Below are 26,093 nucleotides of genomic sequence, written 5' to 3' on the forward strand. Positions count from 1 at the left end.
TGTTCTGACGCAGCCACAGTACCAGCCGAGAGTCTTACCTCTCTGCGGACTTGAGTCGGATTTCATCAAGTGTCTCACAGGGCCCTTTCTGGAAGAGCAAAGTCCAGATCGTGTCTTACGTTCATTTGTCTTGATTTTTCTGTTGTTGTTTTGAAACAGTCCTGCAGTAGTTCTTTGTCTTTCATGACAGTGACAGTTTTGAAGACTGCAGGCCACTTATCTTGAAAAATGACTCTCGATTTGGATTTGTCGGTTTCCTCAGAATTAGATGCAGGTTATGCTCTGGTGCAGGAGTGCCCCGAAACTCACGTGTTCATCTCAGTGCCTCTTAGGAGGACACATGGCATCCACCGGTCTTATTCCTGGGGGTGTTAATGATGGTCACTTGGTTAAAGGGGGTGCCTGCCTGGTGGCCCGTTACATTCCCTGATCCCTCTAGTATAACGTTCAATTAGTAGAGCCGTTAGGACTCATGCCTTGTTCCTGGCCTTAATGGACCTTAATAGAAGTGCCTTGAATGTTTCCCCATTAAAATGCTGGCTTTATAATTATGGTATAGTTTTTTACCATGTTAAGAAGTATCCATCAAGTCCTATTTAAAAAAAATTTTTTTTTGTTAGGAGTTGAACTTTTGAAAGATTTTTTTTTAGTATTTTCCATATCTATACAGATAATTGTAGATTTTTTTTCTCCTCCTATCTTTTAAAATTATGTGTTAGATTATTGGATTTCCTAATATTGAACCAAATTTGCATCCCTGGAATAAAATCCACAAAGTCACAGTATATTATTTTCTTAATGTAATACTCACTAAATCAATATTTGTAATTCTCTCTCTTCCTAAGAGGTTTAGATATCAAAACATTGCTAAAAGAATTGGGAGGCTTTCTTAAAAAATAGAACTACCGTAGGATCCAGCAATTCCACTCCTGGGTATATATCTGGACAAAACTCTAATTAAAAAAGTTACATGCACCTCTGTGTTCACAGCAGCACACTTCACAATAGCCAAGACATGGAAACAACCAAAATGTCCCCTGACAGATGACTGGGTTAAGAAGATGTGGTCCACATATGCAATAGAATACCACTCTGCCGTAAAAAAAAATGAAGTAACGCCATTCACAGCAACAGGGATGCAACTAGAGGTTCTTATACTAAGTGAAGTAAGTCAGAAAGAGAAAGACAAATACTATATGATATCACTTATATGTGGAATCTAAAATATGGCACAAAGGAACCTATCTACAGAACAGAAACAGACTCACCAACATAGAGAACAGACTTGTGGTTGCCGGGAGGAGGGAGTGGGATGGACTGGAAATTCAGGGTTGGTAGATGCAAACTATTACATTTAGAATGGATAAGCAATGAGGTCCTCTGTACAGCGCAGGGAACTCTATTAATCTCCTAGGATAGACCATGATGGAAAATAATACAAAAAAAGAATGTGTGTGTGTATATATATAATATATATATATAAAGAATACATATATGGGGAGTTCCTGTCCTGGCACAGTGGTTAACGAATCCAACTAGGAACCATGAGGTTGCAGGTTCGGTCCCTGCCCTTGCTCAGTGGGTTAACGATCCGGCGTTGCCGTGAGCTGTGGTGTAGGTTGCAGACGCGGCTCGGATCTCGCGTTGCTGTGGCTCTGGCGTAGGCCGGTGGCTACAGCTCCGATTCAACCCATAGCCTGGGAACCTCCATATGCCGTAGGAGCGGCCCAAGAAATAGCAACAACAACAACAACAACAAAGACAAAAAGACAAAAAAAAAAAAAGAATACATATATGAATGACTAGGTCACTTTGCTGCACAGCAGAAATTGGCACAACCTTGTAAATAAATTACAGTTTAAAACATAGGAAAGTAAATTCATAAAGAATTGGGAGGTTGGAGTTCCCGTTGTGGCACAGTGGTTAACAAATCTGACTAGGAACCATGAGGTGGCAGGTTCGATCCCTGACCTTGCTCCGTGGGTTAAGGATCTGGCATTGCTGTGAGCTGTGGTGTAGGTTGAAGACGTGGCTCAGATCCCTTGCTGTGGCTCTGGCTGGATCCCTTGCTGTGGCTCTGGCGTAGGCCAGTGGCTACAGCTCTGATTCGACCCCTAGCCTGGGAATCTCCATATGCCGCGAGAGCGGCCCAAGAAATGGCAAAAAGACAAAAAAAAAAAAAAAAAAAAGAATTAGGAGGGTTTCTTTCCTTTTCAAGGCTCTGGAACAATTTATGGAACATTAGGACTATCTGGTCTTTGAAAGTTGGATAGAATTCACCTATGAAACCATCTGGTCCTGATGTTTTTTTTATGTGGCAGTTTCTCTGTTTATCCTGGGGCACTAGGTCTGTTAACATTTTCTCTCTCAAATGGTATCAAGTGTGGTAAATTTCCTTTTCCCAGGAAATTCTCCATTTCATAGAGGCTTTCAAATGTATTTGCTTAGACATCCACAAATTAGTCTCTCTTTAAAAAAATTCTTGTTTCAGTGGTTATTCCTCTTTTTGTCTTTTATTATATATATTTGTGCCTTCTCCTTTTTCCTTCGATTAAATTAGCTGAAAATTGTCTTATTTTGATAATTACTTTTTAAAAACTAGAATTTTGATTTATTGATTACATTTTATATTTTTCTATTCTCTAACTCATTGACTTCTACTTTTATATTTTAATTTCCTCCCTTGTATTTCCTTGTGGTTTACTTTGTTGTTCTTTTCCTAGCTTTCTGAGCTGGTAATGAAATTTAAGTATTTTTATTGCTAACAGTTTTCAAGGCTTTGAATATTCTTATCGCTTCACAGCGTTCTACTGATTCTTTTCTGTGGTGTTTTCATCATCATTATTTTTTAAAAGTTTTAAAATTTTGGTTTGTATTTACGCTGGTCTCAGGATTTGTTTAGAGGGTTTTTTTTTAATTACAGTGGATGGCTTTTGAAAAATGAACATTTTTAAATTTTACTGCATTTTGATAAGAGAATGCTGTTTGTCGTATTTCCATTTTATGAAATGTACTGATGTTTCTTTTGTGATTATATTCTGTAATTCTTTCCCTGAGGCTGAGAAGAGGTATATTGTCTATTTTCTGGGGGTAAAGTTTGATTCATATACATAAGTTCTATCTTATTATGTTATTTAAATATTTTTACTCATTGTCGCTTTGATTTGCTTGCACTGAGAGTGGAGTGTTAATATCTGCTATTATTGTGGGTTCTGCCCTATGCCTTCTTGCATCTACATATTGATTCATAATGATGGTTGCTATGTGTTTTGGTGCATCAATATGAAAACTTTTTATATCTTCACTGTGAATTGTGGCTTGTCACATTAAAAAGTGACCTTCTTTGTTACTTTTCATATGTTGCATTTAATATCCGGGGGCTTGAGTTTTACTCTTTGTGATGTCAGGACAACCACCCCTGCCTGCTTTCTTACTTTTCTATTTAAGAGATAATTCCAAGTTTGGGAGGGGTTCTCTGTCTTACAGTAATGCTATAATTTTATGTGTTCTTTTATCAATTATTTAGTAGTACTTTGGAGACGATGGTGAGAGATCTGGATTTATGGGGCCCCACATTTTCATTGCTGTTTTACGTTGGAAGATACTACATTCGCGGTTTAGACGGATGCGAGTGTTTACCTACAACAGTGGAGCAACTGCATCAGAAGCCCTTGGGGCTCTTGTTGAACTACAGATTCTTAGGCTCCACCCTATATTGGCTAAATGAGAATCTCTGGAACGGGGGCCTAGGAATCTGTATTTAAAATGATATCAGATGGTTCTTACGGTCTTTAAAGTTTGAGAGTCACTGATATAGATGGAAGAAGCGTAAAGTCGGGGAAAGAAATGACTGCTCTTGGCCACAACACTCCAAACAGGAATTTGGGGGACTTTGGGTAACTCCCACAATATTTACGGGCCCTATTGTGTGGTTCATTTATATGTTCCTTATTGCGACCAATGACTTCCCTCAGGGTCATTTGTTTCTTTGATGTGAATGATAGCCATCAGAACGTTTTAAAAAAAGCTCTCCACATTTTACAGCCTTCTGTTGAGAGAGAGGAACAAATGGCAGTCCAATATCTGAGAGTTGATAAAAACAAAACATTTTCAGCGTCTGTCGTTATAAACAGATCAGGCCAGTTTCCCACGTCCTGCCTGCCTGCTGTACTTAGAGATATACATCATGTTCCGCAGCCGTGTTCCCAGAACAGAGAGTGACTTTTCCATCACAAGCTAGTTCTTCCTTCTGGGTTCCTGCTTCCTGGATTCATCCGAACCTGAAATCCCCTTTCTTCCTCTTTCCTCATTGATGGTGGAGACCACATCTGAGCTGAACTGGTGACCTTAATATCCAGATGATCCGATGAAATACTTTTTAAACAAGTGAGTTCACTAAGAGTCCTTATAAAACAGCAAACATGTCAAATTATGGTCAGTAGATTTACTTTAGTACCGTGTGTGTTTTCGTTGTATTTGGTGGAGCCACATGAAATCGCTGATATTTGACCAGAAATGACAGTTTTATATGGTGAAACCTAACACTTCAGTTCTTTACAACTTGGCCCTGGGTCTGGTTTAGCTCGTGGCTTCCCATTAATCAGAAGAGCCAGGTAACCACACTGTGCCTTTTTCTTCATTATGGGTAAATTATTTACTTAGCTACAACTTGTCAGATTTCTGCAAGAGTTCTTTTTATGCACCAAGGGCTAAATGAACTATTTCACACTTGACTGGAAGACCTTAGATGGGATTTCAGTGATATAAATGGAAATCAACCCAAGATTGGATTATCATTTTTAAAAAAATTGAGTCTTGCATTTTCGCCGTGATTTGGGAGTCAGCAAGCTTTTTTTTATTGTGCCTTTCATGGTAAGTTTCAGCACTGAAGACCCACTAACACCATTTGCCATGACCTAGGGTGGTCTTGAAGGTCCATTCTCCTTTTCATGTTCTTCTCTGTTCCTTCTCACTCTTATTCTTGGGAATGATTTAGTTTAACAAATAGCAGTGGCATATTTCCTGTGGAGTAGACACAGAGCTAAGAGCTTGAGGAATGAAAAACTGAACAAGACATGCCACCTAACCTCAAGGAGTTTTTAATCTAGTAGGAGAAGCGGGCATGTGTGGTTATAATACTTGGCAGAATGAAATAGCTGTGACATTGAGTTTCCACTGAGCTTTACTCCTGTTGGGTAGATTGACTGTCTCCTGCTGCAGGTTGCAAATCCTGGTGACTGCAACACAGTATATGTTATAAATAGCATTGCATCTTGACTGCAGATGAACTCAGTGAGAGAATGGGCAGAGAGGAACAGGAAAGATTGAGCACGATTTGTCTGGCCATTTGTTTATGAGATTGAACTTTGGCGGAGTCCTAGTCCTCTTAAGATCTGGAAGAGGCAGCCTCTTTGCCTGTATGAGATTTTGGTCTCGGTGACTAAAACACTTCTGGTGAGTGTGTCTGTGTGCAAACTTGCATTCCGCCCGTGAGCATGTGTGTTCATGCTTAACTGATTCAAGGACTGCATTTCCCCAACATATTACACCAAATGTACTTAACAGCAATTAGAATGTTTGCTGCCTGCTGTGTGCAAATCTCCCCAGAAAACAAAACTCTCCTAAATGGCAGTATAAGTAATTCAGAAGATGAAAGCCGGCGATTTACAGAGTGCTCGGTTCGTTTGCTTCCTGCAAATATCAAGATTAACAAAGAAATTCATTGATCCCATCTCGCCTCCTTGAAGCTGGTACGCGGGCCTAAGGGGACACATCACACTGGCTCTGTGATTCAGAGGAAAACTTGCTGTTGCTTTTGTTTATGGCCAAGATGCCAATTTAGTGGCATTTCCCTTGGCAAGGGTGTCTCAAGAAAAACACATCAGTTTATGTGTATTTTTAGATGAAATGCTCTACCCAACCTTTCCCCAGGAACGACCTTCTCAGTGGCTCAGGAAGGAAGCATGGCCAATTGTAGCTGTTCAAAGGGCTACTCAGGTCATGCTTGTGTGATGCTGGCTAGTCTGACACTCCTTCCTCCGACTGGGAACACTGGCCCTTAAGTTGCTTCCATGTCTGAGGTGTTAATTTACTTAAGAGCCAGTATTTTGGGAGTATGGAGGATGAGCCCTGGATTGCACTAGGCACTGGGCAATACAGAGGTGATTGCAAGGCATCGTCCTTGCCCTCAGAGCAGAGAAATCTTTTCCAAGCATACATTATGTCCTGGTCACTCTTTAGAGACCAGTAGCCAATGCCAGCTGCCATTTTTGACACCTTCTTGGGACAGCCCTGCCTCCCCCAGCCCCACTCCCTTTGATCCAGACCTTCCTGTGCCTGCTCTCATCTCCCCAGCTTGGCATTCTCTTGGCTCCACCTTCTGACTTCAAACCAGCCCCTCTTTGTCCCTCCTCCCAGGTCCTTCCCATTCCTCAGTCCCCACCCGAGGCAGTTACGTAACTTGCTCACAGCCGGGATTCAAAGTCAGCTCTGCTCTAAATCCTTGGCACTCAAAGTGTGATTCGTGTCCCCTGGCGCCCTCATCAACTGGGAGCTTGTTAGAAGTGGGGCATCTTGGGCCTCACCCCTCACTTGGGTTCCTACCAAATTGGAACCCATATTTTAACAAGATCCTCTGGTGGTTCTCGGATGGAGTCAAGTCTGAGAAACCCTATCTTAGATTTGCACACTCACCGACCTCTCATTAACCTTTATTCTTCTTGCCTTGTGAAGCCAGCACTGAGATGGTCTGGCCGAGTCCCCACTAACAGGTGGGGGGGCGGTGTTCTTCCAGTGGCTTGACTTGCACATCTCCTGTGCTCCTGGGGACCAGACCCTGGGACCTAGAGCCCTGCCCTGGTCTTACCCAGGCCTGAGAACTTTGCTACGCTGAACATCCTTAGAACCAAGAGGTAGCGCAGGGAGGGCTGCAGACAGACCTCAGCCAAGTCAAGGAGCTGCCGTAAGGGGTCCCCAAAGTGTCCCCAAAGTTGTTGAAAGATCATGCATGGACTGATAGGGAGGCAAAGTGCCCTGACTTCTCCACATTGATGGGTAGAAGAAAGTACTGATCCATTTTGCACCCAACGCACTTCTCTGGGTTCCAACAAGTGCACTCTCCACCCTGGCACTGGCCAGGACTAGAAGGGTCCACTGGCTGCCCAGGGGATCTTCAGAGCCCTGTTGAAGTTCAAGTGGACCGTATGAAGTGTCTGCTAAACATTATCATCGGACACCAGCCAAAGAAGTTCCAGCTGGAGATGCCCTCCAAGGCTTTGCTCACACACGTACAGATCTCCCTTGCCTACACTTAAGATAGCTACTTGGGGCTGTTGATGTTTCTGGAAACCCTCTGGTGTTCAACCCCTAGCAAGCCCATTCTTTTGCCAAAATTTTGCATCTTCTGCACTTTCCTGCCATCCCTGCCACATCCAGCTGGACACAGAGACAGTTACGTGTAGGAGAAAGTTTATGGGAATTCCTCAGTGCCACCATCAGCTGCTGTCCCCAGAGCAGTAGACAGGGAAGAGAGAGTGTCTTTGGAGCCAGGCTCCTGGTTCACGAAGGCGTCCCATGCATCAGGACAGATGTGGCTCAGCATCCCTGGGGCTGGAGTCCGCCTCAGGCCTGACCTTTTAAGCCAGGCTGTCTGCCCTCTTCTCAGAGACTGGCTGACTCTGATTGGAGCTTCCTGTTGTGAAAACTGGATGCAGACTCTTGGCTCAGTATGCTAATTTCTAACTCCTCAAACAGATTTGGTGATCAGCCTTCTTGATTCCTGGCATTCGGGGGCCTTGGTGCTCTTAGTTTTTTCCTTTGCGACTCCGTCTGGATGAAGCCTCTTGCATCAGTCCCAGAACGCACATGACTGGGGGGCCTTCTTAAACACCCCCACCCCCAGACCTAACCCAGCCCGTCTTCTGTGAGGCATTTGTGTAGGAGTGGAATTCCCAGTAGGACACCATCGTGCCCAATGACAGTAGCATTCCTATAAAGATTTCTTTGGACCAATGGGCACACAGTTTGCTTACATATTTTCTTCATTAGCACTCATTTGCAATTACCCATTAGAGCAATTTTTAAACACCCACACAGACACAGAGTCAAGGAGTAAAATGTCTCAAGAAGAGAAGCGTTAGATGTGCCAGGACACTCCTTTTGAAAAAAAGTCATTACTTTGCCCGCTAGACCTTAGCACGCTTCCTGCCTGCAATCAGGCCTGCTGGCAAAGCGAGGAACCAGATTCTTCAAGGATGCAGGAGCACAGGACCAGAGGGACTTACTGGCTGGCTGGGGCTGAATGCCAAATGAAGGTTCCTCTTTTTAAACCCATTTCCCTGCTCCCCCCTTTGCTTCTACTCCCAGGCTTCTGGGAGGAAAAGCCTTTTGTTGTTGTTGTCGTTTAAGTTTTATTGAATTATAACTCATCTACAATGTTGTGATCTTTTTTTCCCCCCTTTTTTCTTTTTTCTTCTTTGGCCTCCCCATGGCATATGAAGTTCCCGGGCCAGGGTTAAGATCCCAGCCAGCTGCAGTTGCATCCTAAGCCACAGCTGCGGTGGCAACAATGGCGGATCCTTAACCCACTGTGCTGGGCTGGGGATAGAACCTGCATCCCAGGGCTCCCAAGATGCCGCTGATCCCGTTGTATCACAGCGGCAACTCCAGCAATGTTGTGATAATTTTCTGTTGTGTAACAAAATGATTCAGTTATACATACACACACATCCATTTTTTTTTTCAGACCCTTTCCCCATATAGGTTCTCACAGAGTATTGGGTAGAGTTCCCGATGCTCTACAGCAGGTCCCTGTCAGCCATCCAGGGGGTCAGGGGATGTTCTTTGCTTGGCTACTGTTGTAATGCATGGTTGACTGGCCTTTGGTATAGGCAGGGCTGCCCTTTTGTTTGACATGTTTGTTGATGACTTCTGGATGGGCACCCCCAGGTTACGTGGGTTTGCCTTTAAGGAAGGGGAGCCAGGTTAGGGTGAGGCCCCCTCATATCTACATTAGAGAAATGTAGAGAAATGGAGAATTCAGATCTGGCAGGTTGCCTGCTCCTTTGCCTGGTCTCACTAGCCATTGATGCGTCCACCAGCTCCTCGGAAATTTGATTTCAGGGGTCAGTCCCATTCCACTCAAGGCTTTGCCAATGAGATAAAACGCCTTCTCCCCAGATGAACAGACAGAGCGAGAAGCTGGGGTTGCGGGGAGTTCCCATCGTGGAGCAGTGGTTAACGAATCCGACTAGGAACCATGAGGTTGCGGGTTCGGTCCCTGCCCTTGCTCAGTGGGTTAAGGATCTGGCGTTGCTGTGGGCTGTGGTGTAGGTTGCAGACGCGGCTTGGATCCCGAGAGTTGCTGTGGCTCTGGCGTAGGCCGGTGGCTGCAGCTCCGATTCGACCCCTAGCCTGGGAACCTCCATATGCCGCGGGAGCGGCCCAAAGAAATAGCAAAAAGCCAAAAAAAAAAAAAAAAAAGAAGAAGCTGGGGTTGCGATGCGAGCAGACATGGAAGAGCTCCTTGGATGGGAAGCGTTTAGCCCCGTGTCCTTTTGGAGAGCCTGGAACTCTGCCCATGAGGTCGCCCCGACTAGCAGAGAGATACTGTTCTTTGATTTAGACACGTGCCCTGTGTTGTCATGGCACTTCCCTGCTCAGTAATCCTTGGTGTCCTGGCTTCTCACGGCTGGCAGATCAAGTCTGAATCTTATAAACTGCTTTCAGTGTACCCGGTTGGCTGCTGTTTTCTTTGCCTCACCCCAGTCTCCCTGTGAGACACGTATTTCTGCGTGTTAGGAGCGCACTGGACATTCTCTCTCCTCTGTTGTGCATGTGCTACTCGTTTCATTTTCCTTAAAGGGTTTCTCCCGTCTTCCTCTCTCTCCCTTCACAGACCTTCACCTGGAAATTACCTACTCATGCTTCATGGCCCAGATCAAATTTTATCTCCTCTGCGAAACCTTTCCTGGGCGGGCCCCCATCTATCTCCTTGCAGGCGGAACTAAGCTCCCAGAGCAGCCTGAACCAACCGCACTTGTGACATTCATCATTCCGTAATCTTCATTCTGATTTGCCTGTCTTTTCCCCTTATGGACCAGTGAGCTTTTCCAGGTTATTAGCGAAATTTTTTTGAAAAAGAATTTTATCTTCAGCACCTTGCTGGTCCATAATTGATGCTCGGCCTGTGCAAATGTCACAGTTAAGCTGATGTTTCCAGGTGATATAGATATGCTTGTCCTTTGGTGTGTTAAAAATAAAGGAACAGGTTTTTTGGTGAAAACAAGATCTATGTTAAATCAAGGGATAGGCGTTGCCTTCCATCTGTCATAAACATTGAGGCATTTTTGTGCTGCTTGGTTTTCTAGAAGTTTTTCCCTCTTCTTGATCTTTCTAGTAGAACAAAGCAAAATGTTTGTAATTAAATAAAGTCATTGACCTCAGCAAGGTGAGCTGCTTCTCCAGTGATCTGGTGTGGCATCTTTAAACAGGCAAAAGAGGGACCCTGGGAGGGGACTTAATTTCCTGACTATAGCCTCTTTATTTAATCCCTGGAATTCCAGTACTGTGTCCTCCATATAAGCCCTTTTATCTGCAGGTGACCAGAACTTCTCTTCTCTATTTTATTTGGTACTGTTTAACAAATGTTTATGGAGCATCTGGGATGAGCCCAACCTATGTGCTGGAGCTGTATCAGTCCAAGAGTTGGACTTCATGGACCTTACAGACTGGTGATGAGAAGGGTTAGGCTAGGGTTGGGGCCAAAGGCTGCATGGAAAGATGTCTTGCTGCCCCTCCACCCTAAGTATCCACTCCCATTTCTGATCCTCTCTCACCAGCCCAAGGTGTGAGGAGTTGTGTCGACATGCAGGTCTCCAGGTTCCCTTTGGATCGTACCTGTGGGATTTTAGAAAGGAAGACTTTACCTGGAGGAAGGATGAAAAGAATGTCTGTGTTAGTAATGCATGTCTGAAGGATGGAACAAGTGGCCGAGAGAATTCTACAGGGCATTGAGAAGCCAGTGGATTGGGGATTTAAAGAGGATAGAAGTTTCTTTTCATGCCCTTGGACTCCAGAGCAGAAGCACATCCTAGAGTTAGGACTTGGTCCCCGAAGTCATTAGGTCCTTTTATAAATGGTTTTTATTGGGTGAGACTTGCTGCCTGGCAGGCTCAATTGGATGGTTCAGTTTCTTCATCCAGTGCCCCGGTGCTCATCTCACATAGCATTTATTATCATTGTAAATGGCAGCTCCCACCCCCTTAAGAACTTGACATATGGCTGGAACTAACTGGGTTTTTAAACAAACGATGGTCCTTGTATATTTAAGTTTCTCGAGCCTTTTCAAGGCTACATGTTCACAGCTAACAGAGGATGGCCTCCCCACGGAGTGATTGGTTTTATGTTTCTTCTGTGAAACCATCATGGAATTGCTTCTGGGTAGAGAAAAAAGGTCCATTTTCAGTGGGAGGTATGTCTGTATTCTAGAATGAGTAACATGAGGTCAGTCCATGTCATCTTTCTTCCACATCTGCCTTTGAAAAGAGAATAGTTGTGATTTGGGGTTTCGACTCAGAATCCCCTTTCCGATGGTGGCATCAGAGGGCATGTTGTGGGATGACAGGGGGTGTCTGTTATTTATGCCAATTGATGTTACCCTCACGCAAAAATCCCAGAGCGTGTAGCCAAGCGTTACCATTCCTTTTAATTTTGCAATATGGTTCTGTCATCATGCATTAATCTAAACAGATGTGTTTTCCTTTGTTATATTTGCTCTCTCTGAAAAATACAGACAGAAAATGTAGAAAGAAGCAAGAAAAATTATTTATAATTTCACCACCTAGAGGCAAAGTGACATTTCATTATTGTTTTCATTTGAATTTCCCTTATTACTTGTGAGGAGTCACTTCTTCTCATGTTTTTTTCTTTTGTTCTCGGGTTTGTGTGTTCATGTTTTTTGTTTAGTTACCTAATTGTATGCTTTGGGTTCCTATTATCTTTTACTCTTTTATAATTGCTTTAAATTTTTTTCTCAATTTGCTCTTGTCTTCATTTTATTAATAATAACCAGAGCTTTGCAATTGTTAGCCAACAGTTGATTCTTCAACATCCAGCGTTTGCATGAATATTCATTTTTATTTTATTTTTCTCGTATTTTGAGGTCTCAATTTAACTGTTTTATCTATCTCAAATTTATTTTGCAGTGTGTTTGGAAGGGAGACTCTCCTTATTTTACCCAGTAGAGGGACAGTAGTCCTAACACACTTTTTGAACGTGTCTTCCCTTCCTCTTTGGTTTGTGGTGTACAGTTCTTGGCAGAAATTCTCTTAAGATCAGCTTTGTTCCTCTTATTCTGTTTCACTTGTCAGTCACTATGTGGAGGATTAAATTATGTTAGCTTTATATTGGATTTGAACATCATATATGTCTGAGTTTCCTTAATAGCCTTTCCCCCAGCCGTTTTGTTATTTGTTCTTACTTGTTTGTTCTTTCAGGTCAGTGCTGAAATCATATGTCCAGTGATAAAATGATTTCCACAGAAACCCTTCAGAAAGTCCCATGTATCATATTTTCTCATATTTATCAAATCTTATCATATTTTTAAGTTATAAAAGTCATACATGTTTGGTGTGGACCCTGGGGACTGCAGTGAAATATAAAGGAAGACACAGAAGCCATCAACCTCTCTCCACCCAGACCCTCCTTGATAAGTCATTTCTTTTCGCAGAGGCTGAGACCAGAGGCTTTGCAGTCAGGTGGATCTGGGCTTGAAGCCTTGCTCTGTCTACCACTCATTTGCCTTTGGGCGCATGACTCTGGACCTCAGTTTCTCTCATCAGCAAAACGAGGATACCCACATTACCGTTTCCTGGTGAAACGTGGTGAGATGATGTAGACACTGGAAGGTTCTTGGCATGGTGAGCAAGGGCGGGGCTAACATGTGCCTGTGTCCTGTGTCCTCTGTCACTTTCTTACCGCTCAGCTTCCATCCTTGTCTGGGACCAGTGCTTCTCAGGTGATGGCCAAGGGCACAAGAACCTCTCTTGAGGTTCGTGCTTGGAGCCAGCATGAGCACTCCACTTGTCCTGCTCGCCAAAGCAAGGCATGGGGCCAAGCCCAGGTTCACTGGGTGGGGAAATAGACTTCACCTCTTCAGAGAGAACAGCTTCAAAGTCTTGTGGTAGAGCACCTGCCTAGCTCGAGGGGCGAAGGATTAAGGCATGAATGGATTCTGCACGCAGTATAAACAAGATCTGCTGGACCGCTTCAGCAGTCTAGGGAGGGAGAAGGCGTTTTCTGTCCAGGGAGGCATTTTCTGTCCGTTGTCTTCCAGGTTAGGACTAAGCTGGGCCTGGAGGGGATGGTGAGTGGAATTTAACTCAGAGTGGGGAAGGCCTGTCCTCAGCGAAGACTTTATGGGTGAAGGAAACAATAATAAAAGCAACAACAATAATAATTTGGGAGTTTGGGATTAACAGATATACACTACTATACATAAGATAGATAAATAACAAAGACCTCCTATATATCACAGGAAATTCTATTCAGTAACTTATAATAACCTAAGTGGAAAATAATCTGAAAAATAATGTATGTGTGTGTATATACAAACACACACACACACACACACACAACTGAATCACTTTGTTGTGTGCCTGAAACACAATATTGTAAATAAACTAGACTTCAATTTTAAAAATTAGAGGGAAAGAGAAACAACAGTAATACTGAAGACAGAGTGGTGGCCCAGCTGCAGGAATAAACAGAAGTGTTTTCAGGGTCAGTGCCAGTAAAAAGATGGGCTTGACTGGCCAATTTGGCCTGAACATTAAAAGGAAAAAATAACCAGTCTGGTAATATGTTTCACAGTGCTCTGCTGAAGTTACAGGGTAACAACCTTTAGAACCCGATTGGTGCTCTGCGCGGGGCTGGGGGTAGGGGGTGGGGGAATGCTGCTGAGAGCAGAGCATTTTAGCGCCTTCAGTTTCTGTGAAGAATCTTATTGAGCAAATGTGGGATCTGCTGGGCTTTGGAACACCGCTATTTATTATTTCCAATTGGCATCATTTCCTAATGTATTTTTGTCCCTCCTGCAGCAGTTGAGGCTGTCCCCTCTCATTCCACTCACCTTAGAAAGGTTATAGGATAAATACTATGTATGAATAACTTAGACAGCCTTTGCTGTGCCTTAATTGCACCAAAGCTTTCTTAGCTGTGGCCTAAAACTGTCTGCATTAATTTGCCCTTAATTGTTTTTAGAAATTCTGTTCCTGAGCTATCGCTTAATAGAACTCTAGGGTTTTTCTTTTCCTTTTCTGTTCTCTTCTGTGGAAGAAAGCAAGAGAAGCTAGAGCCTACCTAGGCAGATTCATCCCCTGAGCTGACAGTCTGAATGATGGGGCCCCTGCTCTGCCCCATATATGTGTGGTTCCCCCTTCCTTTTAGGGAAAGCAGTGCTGCACAGAGCAGGGGACCATGGTAGGAACTGAGGGTTAAAGAAGGTGAATCAACCCTTTTCACTTAACAAAACCTTCTGAAGATAGAGAGAGACAGGTAGGAATTTTTTTTTTTTTTTTTTTTTTTGCTCATGTCAGGTCTTCCTTCCTCTACCTTGAAACTTGCATAGCTGTCATCTGACCAAGCAGCACTTGGTTGCATGGATCTGGCTAAAGATGGAAAAGCAACTCTTCACAACTCAGAGAAAGAGACTTTCCAGGAAGCCATGGAGCCAGTAGATAATAAGTCCAAAAATCAAAAGTGGTGTGTGGAATATTCCAAAATAAATGTTTATAGGAGCCAGGCTGGCAGGGGAGGCACAGAGCTTTGTTGACCCCATAGTGCTTGAAAACAGGCTGTGGGTGTCTGGCATTGGTCTGGACCAGGGTGTGGGGCTGCAGCTGACAATGGTGCTCTCTGGTTGTATGGCCTGGATTCATCCCCTCCCACCGTGCTCCTGTGGGAAGCCAGTGGAGCCCAGAAAAAACAAATCCTTCTATACCCACAACATCTTGCATTCAGTTTCTGGAGCTTTTCCTGGGGGTCCTTGCACCCCAAGATAAGAGCCCATGCCATGAGTAGAATAGACTGAGACTTGATTCATGAAAATTGCACCAACATAGCTGAGAAGCAGGATATGTGCAGACTCAAATGCTGGAGTAGGCACTTCATCTCGGAGACCGCTCTGGGTGGGAACTGAGCTAATGAGGTGTGCTGCTCCTTCCTGGATGAACTGAGCTCAACCAGAGGAAATTAAACCACTCAGCAAAGTGTGCATTTTCCCTAATAACGAGAGGTCCAAAAAAAGGGGCCTTCTGCATCTCATTTATTCAGCCCCATATCTTGTTTTGCAGGGTTTGCTGTTGCTAAAAATGATGCCACTCTCTCCTCGGATTATAGGCAAGGCTTGATGAGGAGAGAAGAAAAAAGGGAGTTTGGGGCTAGTTAATGCACTTGACCCAAGCAGCCTTCAAAATTTGAGCTCTGATTAGTAAATCAAGGGAGACAGCAGGCAGTTGTGCTGAGGTGCCATCGCCAATGTTATAATTGCGGGAGGAGATAAGTGATGCCTTTGATCATAAGAAGAGTGGAGGAGATACACTGGGAATACAGGCGGGTTTCTATTTGTAGTTCAGTAACCGTTTATTTGCCAAGTGTTGGGCTCTGGGGAAACAAAAAAGAAGGAAGACCCACTGGCTACCTTGCAGTGGGAGAGGGCAGAGTAGAGTGCCAGGATGACCTAGAGAGTCTCATACTAAGTGCAGTAAGTCAGAAAGAGAACGACAGATACCATAGGGCATCATGTGTGTGTATAATCTAAAATACACGCGGACCTATCTACCAAACAGAAACAGACTCACAGACACAGAGAACAGACTTGTGGTTGCCAAGGGGGAGAGGAGAGAAGGATTGGGAGGTTGGGATCAACAGATGCAAACTAGTATAGATTGGATGGATAAACGAGGTCCTACTGTATAGAACAGGAAACTGTATTCAGTATCCTGTGATGAACCATAATGGGGAAAATATGAAAAAGAATAGATATATATACACACACACACACATATGTGTGTGTAAACTGAGTCACTGTTGTACAGCAGAAATTAACACAACATTGTAACTCAACTACACTTCAATAAAATCTTTTAAAAAGTGTTCCCACTGTAGCCCGGCAGGTTAAGAGCCTGACTAGTATTCATAAGCTTGCGGGTTCCATCCCTGGTCTCGCCCCGTGGGTTAAGGATCCAGCATTGCCACAAGCTTCAGTGTATGTCGTAGGCGTGGCTCAGATCTGGTGTTGCCATGGATGTGGTGTAGGCTGGCGGCTACAGTTCCGATTTGACCATATGCCCCAGGTGCAACCTTAAAAAAAAGACAAAACAATTTTTTAAAATTTTTTTTTTTAAAAAAAGAATGTTATAAAAGCGAAAGGAGAAGGGGCTGCCATTCTGCTGGGGGCCTGGGCGCACACCTGGAGCTGGGCCTAGGGAGGAGGGCACGTGACCCAGAGGAAGGGCACTTTAGGAAAGGGGTGAGCATAGGAAGTAGGGGTGGGGGGTGATTGAGGGTCCCGACCTGCCTCAAATAGAACCTTGCAGCACAGCTCCCAGGGCTTCTCGGGGACTGGAGATCTTAGGTTTGTCTTGTCACCGCCGCTGTGGTGGGACTTTTTCCTGCAGTGTCAGCCATGTGTGTGCCTGAAGAGGAGGAAAGTCAGATGGACGATTGATCCCCAGCTGGGTGGAAACAGAGCAGCCCACGCCCCAGAGGTCTCCTTGAGGTGGAGGACTGGGTGTTTGGGGGCACAAGGTGGGAAGAGCTGGAGGGAAAGGAGGCTGTGGCCATGGAAGGCAGAGATGGGGTGCAGTGCAGCAGGTGTGGGCAGTGATGAGGTCCATGGGCTCTGGGCAGGGGTCGGGGGCAGCGGTTGCCCTCAGGCAGTTACAGATTTTTAAGGAGGCATCCCAGACAGATAGAGAGACAGATGCACAGTTGTCAGGTGTCTCAGAGACGTCACATGTTAGTTATTGGCCTCTGCGTGCTTTTCTCTGTGGGGCAGCTTCCGAGAGAATCTGGTATCCTGTTGCCCCTTGAGGTGAGGAACCTGGTCTTGAACTACTTTGTAGCTCCGCTTCCAGACTAGAGCATCGATTCAAAGGGATCCAGACTTAAGATAGCTTTCTCCCCATCCATCTTCTTTCAGACAAAACGTTGTTTATTTCTTTTCTTTTCTTTTCTTTTCTTTTTTCTATTCTCTTCTCTTTTTCCTTCCCTTCCCTTCCTCTCCTCTCCTCTTCTCTTTCTTTTTTGCTTTTTAGGGCCGCACCCTCGGCATATGGAAGTTCCCAGGCTAGGGGTCAAATTGGAGCTGCAGCTGCCAGCCTACACCACAGCCACAGCAATGCTGGATCTGAGCCACGTCTGTGACCTACACCACAGCTCACGGCAACATCGGATCCTTAACCCACTGAGTGAGGCCAGGGATCGAACCCACATCTTCATGGATACCAGTCGGGTTCATTCCCGCTGTGCCCCAACAGGAACTCCAAGATTATTTATTTCTTCGTGACTAGTTACGGAAAGGAAATTTGTGGTTTCTGGGACCCCTACCTGAGTCTGTGTTTCTAGAGGAAGCACACAAAGCCCTGTAGATTTTTTTTTTCATCTTTAAAAATTTTATCGAAGTCTAGTTGATTTACAATGTTGTGATAATTTCTGCTGTACAACAGCGATTCTGTTATATGCGTACAAGTATGCATGCTTTTTCAAATTCTTTTCCCACATGATTGCAGGCTGTTGATGACAGCTCCCTGTGCCATACAGCAGGCCCTCACTGACCGTCTGTTCTATGCAGTAGTGTGCGTATGCCAGTCCCAACTCCCTAATCCATCCCTCCCCCCACCTTTCCCCTTTGGTAGCCATAAATTTGTTTTCAGTGGATTTTGAGATATTTCACACTTTCTGCAGCCTGCCATCCTCTCCTCACTCCCCAGGTAGCTTTCAAATCTGGAATCTATTCTTTTATCCGGACAACCTTCCAGTCTTCTCTCACTTACCTGGATTTTGCAGTCTGGGAGGCTGCTGAGGAGGCAGGAAACATGTCTGATTCTGTATGTCCCATGATACAGAGACAGGGCCAGACGCCGAGCTGAGCTGACCGCTCCCTCCCCGAGATCTGCCCGCCCACGAGCCTCGGCCAGGGCCACACAGAGGGTACCGTGCACAGCACCTTGGCCCCGAGCCCCTCCACAGCAGGGGCTCGGAAATGAGGGATGAGGATGCTTCTTTCATGGCAGCCCCAGTCTGCAGGATGAGGGGTACCCGTATGTGTGGCTTAGAAGCACCATCTGAGAGTCATTAGGCCACAGGGAGAATTGGTCCAGCATCAACTCCTAGGGCAGAAGCCTTATCTGTTCTCTTCCTCTGTGCAGCTGCTAGTGTTTCTAAGGCCCATGAGGCCTCTCCCTTTCCTTTGTACCAGCCACCCCTAGTCTCCTTTCCGTGTTGAGTACAGGAGGTTGGGCGTCTGGTCAGAAGTAACGAATGTCAGTCAGTGCTGAGTCCTTACAGCAGGTGCCGACAACCCTGGCTGTCCATCTCTCCATCCCTCTGGCATTTGGTGGGCCATCGACCCTTAGCCGGCCTTAGAGGGTTTTTTTATAAAGGCAGAGCTTGCTCTCTGGAGCAGCAAAAACCATGCTGATTGTCATAATGACTGTATTTAAAACTCTGAGGATGTCGGGCATGGGAGAGGTAAATCACTGTAAGCTGGGAGGTTGGAGTCTGGGGCGCTTTTGAGGAGCAGAGTCCACTGGGTCCTGCAGGAAGGGTCTGGGTTAAGTGAAAACTCTGGAAGCCTGGCCGGTGGTGATGCGAAATCTACAGGCGGGAACAGAAGAGCCAGGAGGTAAGGTAGAAGGGCAGGCAGGCTAGCTTTTCCATGAGTTGGTACACTGAATTCTTCCAGGGCTCTCAAAGGCTGGTCTCCTCTGATCCTTACAAGCACCTTAGCCAGGCACCCAGAGCTAAGTGCAATGAGGGTTAATTTGACAGTTTTATAGATGAAGAAAGATGAGCAGTGTGCCCGGGGTAACAGGTTCTGTGTGTGGCAGAGTGCTTTTCGCTTCTGAGAGCCCCCTCAGGATTTCCTGAATGGTCACCTTGACCATGAAGGGGCAGGATCGGCCGGGGAGGGGGGCGGGGGGGGGGGCGGGTGTTATTCCCTGTCGGCTCCCAGGAGTCCCAGTTCACCAGGGCCAGTTGCCTGCTCCGACCAAGATGCTTGACCCGCGGCTCTGTCTTCATGGCAGCCTGACCCGGTCGCCTGTGGCTGGGGAAGACGGTGCTTGGTACAGTGCAGTCTGGTCTTTTTGCTTCTCCATTTCCAGGGCCAGCATCTGTTAAAAACAAAGGCTCACGCTTCGAGTGGGAGGGTGTGTGCGGTGGGGCTGCTGGTGTGGATGGTGAGGAACCCACTGAGAAGCAGCAGCTGCCTGCCTGCCAGGCTCAGGATGGCTGCCTGCCCCCTGCTGAGGGTGGGAGTGGGGCTCCGAGGGACCTTCTGGGATGTGCCCTCCTCCCCCGGGTCACCACGCAGTAAATGAGATGATTCCCGCCAACTGCCCGGGAGCCCGTCAATAACCATTCTAATCTCCTTGGCAGCCCCCAGAAGTGAATTTACAGCATCATGGTTAAAAATGAGGCTGCATGATCAATGGATCCCTGGACGGTCTCCTCCAGGAGACACAAATGTATATTGTAACAAAACTTTATTTTCTTCCGAAAATTGCCTACATGATTAATATGGCCCGACACAGCCCAAGCTGTTCAGCATAAAAAACAGCTGTATTTCTTGCTCCCTCTTCAGTGCTGCTCCCCACTCCCTCCATCCCTTCATCTTGTTCCCTTTGTTTTGCTCCGAACACATTGTGCTGTATATTGTACTGTCTTACACAAGGAGAAGGAGGATGTATTGAAACGCACTAGCCCCATCGTCCATTCTGCTCTGTTTCTGCTTAGTATTTCCGATGTGACTCAGACCACGCATGAAACCAAATTCCCTAGTGCTCCCGGGGCAGAGAGCCGGTGCTCCTGTGACTGAGCCATGCGGAGCTGGGTCCCTGGGTAGCAGTCATTTCTTACATCACCGGGGCCCCCAGGGAGGCCCAATCTTTATGCCCCTGAGTTCAACCTGGATGAAAAATATTCTTCTCTTGCACCGCTGTCTTCGAGGATGGGGGAGTTGCTGGATTTTGGAAGGGTGGACCTCTCAAGCAGGTGGGCCCATCTCTGTCTTCTAGAAAGAGTCTAGGAACACTTTCAAGTGTTGGGGTGTGTCAGGCAGCACAGTCCTAGCAGGCAGAGGACCCTCTTCCTTGGTTTTGTTTAATTTCATGTGTGTTTCATAGTTTTTCCCAGAGCATAAACTCCATGAGAGCAGAGGTCTCCTGTGCAATGCTGGGTGCTTGGTAGTTCCGGTAGATGTCTTCGTTTGGGTTCTTCCAGAAACAGACCCGGAAACAAAGGTTTGAGTGCATTCGCTGATTTGGGAGGAACAGAGAGCACCCCTGCGAGGGTGGGGAAGTGGACTGAGAAGGGAAGGCGTCCTCAAAGGGGCTGTTATACAGGATGCCACTATGGGTGATGGAGCTTAATCCCATTGGCGGAAACTCTGGGAGCCACTTAAAACCTGCCCCCAGCATCAACCAGCTCGAGGGCTGAGGGAGCCGGGGTACTTACACGCCGTCTCTGGATGAGAACTGTTGGGGGCGAGACAGTTGCTTAGGAGGCAGCACAGTAGGCTCCAAGGGAGGAAATGCAGGTGCCTCGAGTGGGAAGTTGGGCAGGGATGCACTGAAGTGGGACCAGTGGGTACGTGTGGGTGTGGCAGCCTGGGAGACAGCAGATGTGTGCCTAAGACTGGTGCTTCCTGTTCCTACGCAGTGGTAAATTTCAGAGAAGTGGGGCTGGCTTTCTTAACGGTCTCCTCCTGAGGTTTTTATTCTCAGTTCTCAGCCAAGAGCGGCCAAGAGACCCCCAGGGACTCTCGCCTCGGGCGGACGTGCGGAAGGATCTGACCTTCTTGCTGTGTCGGGCCACAGTGCGCATGCCCAGTTCCTTCCTCTGACTCGCTCTCCCTGCCTCTCTTCCCCCAGGTGTAAGGAGCTGAAATACGCCAAGGAGTTGCCCCAGATATCCATCATATTTATCTTCGTGAACGAGGCCCTGTCCGTGATCCTGCGGTCCGTTCATAGCGCCGTCAACCACACGCCAACCCACCTGTTGAAGGAAATCATTCTAGTGGATGACAACAGCGACGAAGGTACGGGGGCCGTGAGCCTGCACACAGGCACACGCGCTCAGCAGGAAGGATGTACCGCTTTCAATTCATCCTGAGCCCAAGGGTCTGTCTCCTGTCCCTGGGGCATAGATGGGGAACGGGGGCTGTTTGGGGGGAAGAAGTCCAGGCAGGCACTACTATTCGTCCTGGAGTCCTCTAGGGCGCCTAAGAATAAATTCTTCGTTATGTGTCTGGACTTGTTTTCCCTCTTCATATTACCTGAAGTCAATAACATTGAAAAGCTGCATTTTTCTCTGCTCCCCACCCCCCCACACACACCCACCATCTCCGTTGTCCTCTTCTGAGAGACAGAAGAGAAAGGGAAATTCTGTCCTGTGATGGGAACTGTTCATCATATGTCAGAAGTCCCCTCTGGGCCACTGTGCCCAAAATGACTGTCGGTAGAAATGCACGGTTTGCAGGTCTTTTGGGGATGAGTTCTATTAGGAATAATAGCTCAATTAAAAACTACATAAGGGAGCTCCTGTCGTGGCTCAGCAGAAGCGAATTTGACTAGCATCCATGAGGATGCAGGTTCGATCCCTGGCCTCGATCAGTGGGTTAAGGATCCAGGGTTGCTGTGAGCTCTGGTGTAGGTCACAGACACGGCTCGGATCCCATGTTGCTGTGGCTGTGGCCTAGGCCAAGAGCTACAGCTCCAATTTGACCCCTAGCCTGGGAACCTCCATATGCTGCAGGTGCTGCCCTAAAAAGAAATGTGTGTGTGTGTCTGTGTGTGTCTGTGTGTGTGTATGGAGTTCCTGCTGTGGCACAGTGGGTTAAGAATCCAACTGCAGTGGCTTGGGAGCTGCTGAGCACAGGTTCAATCCCAGCCCCTCATAGTGTGTTAAAGGATCCGGTGTTGCCCCAGCTGTAGCATAGGTTTCAGCTCCAGCTGGGATGCAACCCCTGGCCCCGGGAACTTCCATATGCCATGGGTGTGGCCATAAATTTGTGTATATGTAAAACAAGCAAATAGCAGATGTAAACAACAAAAACCCTTTGAAATCCTTGGAGATGGAGGCTTAGTGTTGAGCTGGTGGTAGAGGGGTTGCTTTGGCTAATCGTACAAAAGTCACAGCCTACAAAACTCACTGCAGGGAGAAACTCACACGAGCTGATGACGTCCAAGAAAGGCAGCCAGTGGGCACGCTTTAAGGCCAAGGAGGCTTATCTTCTGAGCAACTGAAGGATTTGGGGTGGGCTGCACCATGGCTCTCAGTGTGATCACAGAGGGTTACCCTGTGCTCCTGGGTCAGGAGAGGGTGAGGAAGAGGCAGGACAGGGTCACAGGTCCTATTGGAAACCTGATTATCTTCAGGAGCTCCGGTGAGTTTGTCACATTTCATCCACCCAGAAGCTGAAGTCCCCCTGCCCCTTCTGAACCAGCTGACTGTTACCAGTGATGGGTGTGAGTGTGCCTGGACCCAGCAATACTGGATCCTTAACCCACAGAGCGAGGCCAGGGATCAAACCCATATCCTCATGGATACTAGTTGGGTTCCTTAACTGCTGAGCCACGAAGGGAACTCCCTCGTTATATTTTTCTAAAACTGACCTTGAGAGTCTTCTTGGGAAAAGGAGGTTATTTCAGGTCCCTCTGAGTCACCAGGCAAAGTCATGGCTCACGGTGTTCCTTTCTGCAGCCTCCCTGGGTGCCTGCCACAGACCTCTGGCTTCAGAAGTACTTCCAGGAGTTCCTGTCGTGGCGCAGTGGTTAACGAATCCGACTAGGAACCATGAGGTTGCGGGTTCGATCCCTGCCCTTGCTCAGTGGGTTAATGATCCAGCGTTGCCGTGAGCTGTGGTGTAGGTTGCAGACGCGGCTCGGATCCCGCGTTGCTGTGGCTCTGGCGTAGGCCGGTGGCTACAGCTCCAATTCGACCCCTAGCCTGGGAACCTCCATATGCCGCGGGAGCGGCCCAAGAAATGGCAAAAAGACAAAAAAAAAAAAAAAAGAAGAAGTACTTCCAGACCCTCTTCAGGACATCTGGCTCTCACCTTCCCCTCCATTTGCTAGCTAAGTCCCGCTCGTCCCCCAGATGTCCCTTACCTGTCACTTTCTGGGAAGTGCCTTTGCTGACATCCTAAGCCCCTTGCTCTGTGCTGCCTCAGCTCCCTGTATCCTCCTGTAGCACAGAGCACCTGCAATCGGCATGTCCTGAACAGCTGGACCTCCAGTGGGGGCAGGACTTGGTTTCACAGGGCCTGGCTGGTAGCCCACCCTCCACAAGGCTCACCCAGCCATGGAGGAAGCCACGAAGCTGGATGGGGCTGGGGAAGGGCTAGCGGGGGATAACAGCAAAGTGGCTGGAGGTCATGCAGAGCAGAGCTAGCAGACCCAGAGAAGAGAGTGAGTGGCAGGCGCTGAGCTGAATGAGTCAGGATTCACTGCAGGTGGACCTCCCTTCCCCGAGGAAATCTCAGCAGACCCAGCCAGAGAAGAAGGGGATGGAAGAACAAGTCCGCCTCAACCCGAACACAGGCTCTGTGAGAACGGGGGTCTCCAGAAGATGTCTTGATACAGGGTCCGCCAGAAACACCCTGAAATGAAGAGTTGAGTGCATTAGCTTATTTAGGAGGTGAAGGAAGAGCACCGACAAGGGAGTGGGGAAGCGGGATTAGGAAGGGAAGACATCCCCCAAGGCGGGGGGTGTTAGACAGATTGCAGCTGTGGGTGAAGAGAGCTTAATTCCACAGGGGGACTCGGGGAGCCAGAGTAAAACCTGCTTCTCAGAGTGGACCTGCTCAAGGGCGAGGCAGCTGGGGTGTTGATGCATCTTTAGCATCAGATGCTGGCACATCAGGACCTGAGGCAGTCCGGCATCGGGAGGCCTCGGGTGGGTCTGAGAATCTGTATTTCTCACCAGCTCACAGCTGACAGCCACTGCTGCAGGGACTGCACTTTGAGACCCACTGTGCTAAGTACCATTTCAGAGGTTCACACCTCAGGTCTAAGTGAAGATGCTGAGTGGGCGAGAAAAAGTGGGGATGAGGCATTTGTTTCGATCTGATCATGAACTTGACTCCCCATCCTCCCCTGTCCCCGCAAAGGCCTGGGAAACCCAGAGTGGACCACATGAGCATCGTTTCTCTCTTTTCTTTCCCTGGCTTTAGCCTCTATGTTTTTTCTTCAGGCTGGAAGTGCCTCCTCTTTAATGGGAAGAGGAATTTAGCCTTTTTTTTTTTTTCTGCATTGAGATTTTCTTTGTGACCGGTATTAATGAGCTTTGTAAATGTTCGATAGGCGCTTAAAAAGACCCCCCTACACTTGTAATCATGGGATTGAGTTCCTGCCAGACATCAATTTCGTGGTGTTAGATTGACCAGAAATTTATTTTCTGAAGTCTTTTTGATACTGGTGTTTTAAGATCTCCTCCTACGATGACTCTTCCTTCTTGGGTTCCTAATAACATTTGATTTCGGTATCTTGTTGTCAGTTTCTCTGGCAACTACAGATTTGTATCTGCATGGCATCACTGGGAGCGGTGGTTGTTACCATTATGTAATGCTCCCTTTATCTTAAAAGCATACTCCCCCCCACCTCGGATTTCATTTTTGTAACATTAATATTGTTGTCCCTGCTTACCTTCTGTTTGAATTTGATTAAAACATTTTTCCAGTCTTACCATTTTTTTTTTTTTCTGATCTTAAAAGCGATGCATGCTCTCCGTAGGCACATTTGAATGTATCAAAAAGCGCATAAATTGGAAGAAAACAGACTTAACCTGAAGCAACTGCCCATGTTCTCTCTCTTCTTAATGCATGTTTTTACATTAAGATCCTGTAGTTAAAAACAAGCTAATGTTACTGTTCTTTTTTTCCTCTCCCCTAAACCAGGAAGTAGGACATTGTCCTTTTTATTAAGAAAAAAGTTCTGCAGCCATCATTTTAATGAGGGTGGAACGATCCCTTCTAAGGCTGGAACTTTAGCCTCTCACCTCCCTGTTTTCCCATACATGCCAGGAAAAAGAGGCTTTTTCAGGAATTTTTTTAAAAAAGAGGCTGGCTCAGGGAAAGCATGAAGAAAGCCAGGTGACTTTGGTTCTGCGTGTACAGACATGTCAGAAACTTTCTCTTTTAATTTTTTGTTAAGTCATGTGTTTTATTCAGCTTGAATATTGACATTGGCCTAAATAAAGCCCAAGTAAGATGCATCTCTTTGAACTCTTGTGCGTTATTCAGCTAACATCATGCAGGCAACAATCACTGCTCACCACATGCCCAGGGCACTTTCCTGCTCTGATATGGCCACATCTGACATTGCGGGCAGCTTCGTTCTTGGCATTTTTCTGAAACCCCAGGGTCTTGGCACCACTCTCTTTGGATTGCCCTCTAGGCCTCTTCCTCGGCTTCCTGCTGCAATTGCACCCACTCATGAGTCTCACCATCAAGGGCGCGCCCTGGGCAGCCTCCTCCCCCAAGCCCTCCTCCAGCCTCTGCCCGGAACTCGACCCCTGTCTGTCCTCTGTCCCCTGGATGGCTAGCCAGTGTCCCTCTAAAACCCTAATCTCAGTCAGTCCAGTGACTAATTAACGGTAATTCTTTCACATCCTCTTCAAATAGTGATCATTGGATTTCTTGCCTTTCTCCCCCTTGCTTAGTTGTCCCGACTCCTTTATTAAAAACAAACAAACAACTATACTTATAAATAAATACTTATTATCCAACCATGTCAGGAACAAGGATGTTGGAGTTCCCGTTGTGGCTCAGCAGTAACGAATCCGACTTGTAACCATGAGGATGCGGGTTTGAT

At 46.6% G+C, this 26,093-nt stretch overlaps 1 protein-coding gene across 5 annotated transcripts in view; it reads left to right on the forward strand.

Annotated features, from left to right (window-relative positions):
• Nucleotides 1-26,093, forward strand: part of GALNT17 (polypeptide N-acetylgalactosaminyltransferase 17) — a 423,891-nt gene that overhangs the window by 173,219 nt on the left and 224,579 nt on the right. For 2 of the 5 annotated variants that reach the window (XM_085016911.1, XM_085016912.1), the window contains one exon: nt 21,153-21,319. The exons of the other annotated variants lie outside the window; for them this stretch is intronic. In XM_085016911.1, coding sequence (XP_084873037.1) covers nt 21,153-21,319 — 167 coding nt within the window. The remainder of the gene's footprint in view (nt 1-21,152; nt 21,320-26,093) is intronic. 5 annotated transcript variants of the gene reach the window in all.

The sequence above is a fragment of the Sus scrofa genome, chromosome 3 (assembly GCF_054392235.1).
Source record: "Sus scrofa isolate SSC_HxYL_T2T_F1_AM1 chromosome 3, Sscrofa_HxYL_maternal_Yorkshire_Landrace_v2.0, whole genome shotgun sequence".
NCBI classification, from domain to species: Eukaryota; Metazoa; Chordata; class Mammalia; order Artiodactyla; family Suidae; genus Sus; species Sus scrofa.